Source organism: Gavialis gangeticus, unplaced genomic scaffold (assembly GCF_001723915.1).
Source record: "Gavialis gangeticus isolate Ggan-Ray unplaced genomic scaffold, GavGan_comp1, whole genome shotgun sequence".
Taxonomy (NCBI): domain Eukaryota; kingdom Metazoa; phylum Chordata; order Crocodylia; family Gavialidae; genus Gavialis; species Gavialis gangeticus.
Window position 1 is genome coordinate 1354053 of NW_017728996.1, and position 5053 is coordinate 1359105.

The 5053-nt window shown below is 41.5% G+C and overlaps 1 protein-coding gene across 6 annotated transcripts in view; it reads left to right on the plus strand.

Moving 5' to 3' along the window:
- CASC4 (cancer susceptibility candidate 4) overlaps window positions 1-5053 on the plus strand; it is a 45706-nt gene that overhangs the window by 11541 nt on the left and 29112 nt on the right. For all 6 annotated transcript variants that reach the window (XM_019503882.1, XM_019503881.1, XM_019503883.1 and 3 more), the window contains exons 2-3: window positions 2943-2997; window positions 4239-4341. In XM_019503882.1, the coding sequence (XP_019359427.1) occupies window positions 2943-2997; window positions 4239-4341 (158 nt within the window). The remainder of the gene's footprint in view (window positions 1-2942; window positions 2998-4238; window positions 4342-5053) is intronic.

The following is a 5053-nucleotide window of genomic DNA, read 5'->3' on the forward strand; positions in this document are numbered from 1 at the left end:
CACAGGTGTCCTCTTTTTTGAAACTGGAAATACGGTAACTGTACAGGAATGCAGCCTGGTGGTGTGTAGAGCAGCTCCCTTATGGAGGGGAAGGGTGGAGAATGCTGACTGAGGCCCCCATGGTGAGGGAGGGAGTGGGGCAGGGGTGAATGGTGCCCTGAGGCTGAGGTGGGTTGTGGGACAGACCTGCGGGAGGCTCGTCCAAGGGTGCTGGGTGGGGGGGCGGCGCAGCTCCCTACCAGGGCGCACGCCCTTGGGGGAGGCATGCGGGGCATGTGCCCCCCAGATTTGCATGTGGAGCAGAGACGGGCTGCCGGCATCGGGCTGGGGCTCTGCACCCTGCTGCCTTTGCCCCAGGAGCCACGTGACACTGTTACGCCTATTGCCGCTGCGGGGGAGACGAGAGGTGCAGAGCAGCCAGTGCGTGGCCCCTGGGGCAAAGACAGTAGGGCACAGAGCCACAGCAGGCAGCCTGCCTCTGCCGCATGCACATATCCGGGGGGGGGCACGTGCCCCCCATGCCTCCTCCGGGGATGTGCACAGCAGTGGGAAGGTGCACCCCTGCATGAGCCACCTGCAGCTCCATCTCACAACCTGCCCCAGTCCCATATGCCCCTGCCCCACTCCCTCCCTCACCATGGGGACCTTGATCTGCACCCCTGCCCCTTCCCCTCAACAGACCTACCTGCCAGGCACCACTCCACATGCTGCCGGGCTGTGTTCCTGGCCGCCTACATGTGGTTGCTCGTGTGTGTGTCTGTCTGTGTCCCCCTCTGTTCCTGCTGCAGCAGACTGGAGCCTGCACCCCGGCTGCCCTGCACTGCTGTTGCTGCCCCATGTTCTGCTGCACTGCCACTGATGCTCCTAGATCAACACAAGAACCAATTAATGTGTTTAATCATGCACGTTAACTGCAATTAATTGACAGCCCTATTTTTTAAGTTTCTGGGTATAAGTAAAGTTGGTATTTATACAAAATTGCTGGCTTATAATGGAGATAATTTTGCTTTGAAGTTTTTGCCATATAAAGTTGGAGTTACTGTTCTGTGCTTTGACTGTATATAAAAGTGCTAACTATAGGGAACAGAACTCTTGAAATTCTATGTTTTTAAAAGAACAACTGGGTGCAAAGCTCTGAAATTGCCCGTGATTTGATCACCGTTCCTGTGGGCAAGTACATCTTATGCTCCTCGTTATGCTTTTCTGTGGGGCAGAAGTCCCACCCTCAGCTGCCTCAGACTTTCTCACTGGCTGCTCAAATAGATGGACTTTACAAACCACTCAGAGGGGTTCCCTTTAGGAACAAGTATTTCAAATAAGATGACCAGTATCTTTTGGGAAATTACTCCCTCCTCCCATCTCTCCCATCCACTGGCTGCTTGAAGGAGAGGTGTAGGATAGTATTTCTCCTTCCACTGAGACCAGAGTAGTAGGAAGTGCCTCTCCACCTACCACATTGTTCAGTTCCTTTCCTTTGTTGTGGGCACGTGCTTTAGTGCTGATACCACCATGTTGGGTATCGATGGTGTAAGCTAGGACATCATAATCTGTCACAAGCAAAAGAGCGCTAATGAGTTTGTAAAGCTTGACTACAGCGGTTGGCTTCATGCCATTGTGTACGTAGCATTTTTCATGATTTGGATAATTCTTGAATGTTAATAGTCTTTAAGGGTCCTCTATTGGGCAAACAGAATTTTAGTATCAGTCAGATGCTGAGTGTCCTCTTTCAAACAGAAAGCTAAAGACGCACTGTGAAGCCTTTTTAAGGGGATGAGTAATCTGGTCAAAAATGTGGCAAGATGATTTTGGTGCTTTTTAAGAGACTGAGGCCATGATTTTTCAGCAGGAAATCTTATCTCGCTCTCAGACTAAAACTTCAGGAACTGGGTGCAAATTGAAACAGCCAAAGTCCTTCCTTCCCAAAGTGTTGGATATGTGGGGGTCTTGAAACATTCGCTTTTAAAAGTAGCTATAAGATTGTAGAAGCATTAAAGGAGAAGAGGAGTTGAATTCCAATATTGAATAATGCTGAAGCCATAGCAGGGGGTCACTTTTGACATGACCTCTGCTAACCTTGGGAGACCTTAATGTTGTAATAGATACAAAAATAACAGAACTAAAAAATCCTGTCCTGCACAGTCACTGCTTATATGAGCTGGGCCCGGGACTATCACAAATGGATCTCTGTTGCATGAGAATTGCCATGCAAAGTCAAGGGAGTTTTCGATCAGGTACAGTATGTTTTGTGTCTCCATCTTTTCCTCTTTACTTTTGTTCTCCCTTATTAAGTGAAGAAACGTAAAACATTTTGACATGATAGCTTTTTATGATATATTTTTTATGTACTGCAATTGTCAGTGGTGTTTTTAAATGACATAATAAGCTTATCTAATCAAAAAGGCCCTTTAAAAGTCTGCATGCATTAATACTGACACAGGCTCCTTAAAAAGATGCATTTAGATCATCAGCATTATTTAAAGCACAGGTTCTCAACTGTTTTGCCACAGCATCCTACTTCAGTAAAACTCAAAAACTTTAAAATAATTTTTCATTATGAATAGTTTGTATTTACTTCTATGCATTTAGGTGCGAGCAATGAAAATCAACTATTATGCTGCAATTTGTGGTCCTCCTTCAGTAAAAAGCTGCTGCAATTTTTTGTAATCTAGATGAACCAATACTTCTGTTTTAATTGCCAGAGAATACATCTGTTAGAATTAGATTTAGCTGAACCTAGAAGTGGCACTGAGCTTTTTGTTATGTTTAATTGGTATTTTGTACTTCCAGCACCTTTCATCCGGGATTTCTGAAAGCCCGTTACAAAGTTTTTAAGATTGTTTCTGATTTTATTGTGAGATCAAAATGTATTCAGATGCACCTGGCTTAATCAGCTCCAAAAATGCATTTTAACTTATTTAGAATGATGATTTTTTTTTTTTCAGATCAAGCTGCAGAACAATATATCGTATCAAATGGCAGACATACATCGTTTAAAGGGTAAGGAACGTTCAGTTCTAGTGTGATATGGCATATTTTGGAATTCTCTGGGTGTTGAGGAATGGGCCTGAAATACAATATTTAAAGAATATCTGGTGCTAAAGAATTAACAAACGGTAGCTCACCTCCTTTGTGTAAACTCAGGTTTTATGAAATACTGCATTACGTTCTCAGGCTTAGATGAATGTTGGGGTGGACTTTCATAGCAGTCTTTGTTAGGAAGTGGCAAAGAGAGCATGCTTCTTAGAAAACAGCTTGGAGCATATCTAAAGTCTTTGTCATGATAAAGATGATATATGATATTACATGGGCTAATGATATGAAATTTATATTAAACATTTAGTGTAAAAACTATCAATACAACAGAGGGAGAAAAAAATCTTCTGAATTTTGCAAAGCTTAGAGACCTGTGGAATTAGAAATGGGCCTGAAAACTTCACTTATGGTTGGTTTGGATTTTCCTTGTGTGCACTAGGAAGATTGCAGCTCTGTGCTCCATATGTTGTAATGTTGACTTCTGTTTTTCTGAAGATCTTGAGCTTATGTTTAAAGCGGTTGAGAGGAGCTATTGCCAAAAATTCATACCTGCCTGCAGGCCAAATAGATTTAATTACTGAGTGTATGTAACTGAATAATAAAATAGTAGGCAGCTTCACAAATATTTCACATTTGCAGCTTGCTCAAGAAGGGAAATTTCTAGAGCAGCTGCTTATAAAATGAAAAACATATGTCAAATATTAATATAGATAAGTGCAAAAGTATGATATTTGTTTGAATTTCACTTTTTTCAGTAAAAAAAACATAGGACATGCCTGCTCTATTTTAAAAGCAGTTTTTAACTAATGTAAATTGCTGGCCTCTCTTGAGGCTTCCAGTTATTGCCACGTGTCAGAAAATCAGCTTGAATATTACTTCCCACAAATGGGTACATCATCTTAATGAAGATGTGGCAATAGTTAAAATTTCCCCTTCCTTCCTTAGCATGGAAGGTCACAGGTACCGTTCTTAAAGTTTTAAAATAAACTTTGCTATTGGCTTTTGGTCTACATAAATACCTAGCTGCATTAGGCAAATATGCAATGCATATTAAAGATTTTGTGAACAGTTAATCAAGAAATATATTGTAGGAAAGTAAACTGACCTATCTGAGGGGATGCTCCTATATGAGGCACCAATAGTAAAAAATATGCATGTTGGGAGGACTTCTTCCTACTCACTTTGATTTGTATTATTTGGCTTAGAACAACTAGCAGAGTTACGTCAGGAATTCATCCGTCAAGAGGACCAGCTTCATGAGTACAAGAAGAACAATACTTACCTTATGAGGAGGTTGGAGTATGATAGGTATGACTTGGAATGTTTGTAGCAACTATAGACTTATGTACTATTTTCATAAAAGTAAACCTGTGTTAAAGTGCAAACTGGGAACATAGAGATTGTTCTTTAATCCTCAGACATAAGTGTCTCCAGTGGGAAGCTGTCAAATCAAAGGTGGTATCAGCACCGTATTTGAAGCCCTGTTTTCTGGTGCTCAAGGCTAGCTGAGAATGGAAAAGTGTCTGGAGATTATAATTTGTCAAGATTGTGCCAATTTTTTTTTAAGTTTGACTTAAAATTCTCCATTTCCGGAATGTCAACAATTGATTTGATGGAAGAGCTGTTATATTTAGCCTGCGGCTTTTTGAAGTGTTGAGGCTATGTTCATCAAAGTCTCCACGACAAATTTATTTTGTGGGAATGAAAGTGAAAATGTTGTGGATAGTTAAAATTTCAAGTCATTTTCAGCCTTTCTTAGTAATATTTGATGTGTGCTCTAAAAGAACATCAAGGTGACAAAGTCAAGCACTGAGAACTTAAGATACGCCAAAAGCAATGTTGCCTCTGCAGCCTTACATGATTCCCTTTGCTCTCTTTTTTCTGACTGTTTGCATCGAAGCCTTGATATTTTATAGTAATATGTTTGTATTCAGTTTTGTGTGTTTAAGGGAGAAAAGCCCACTGCACAAAAATATAGTCCATCTTCATAGAATCATAAAAGTCGGGTCGGAAGGGACCT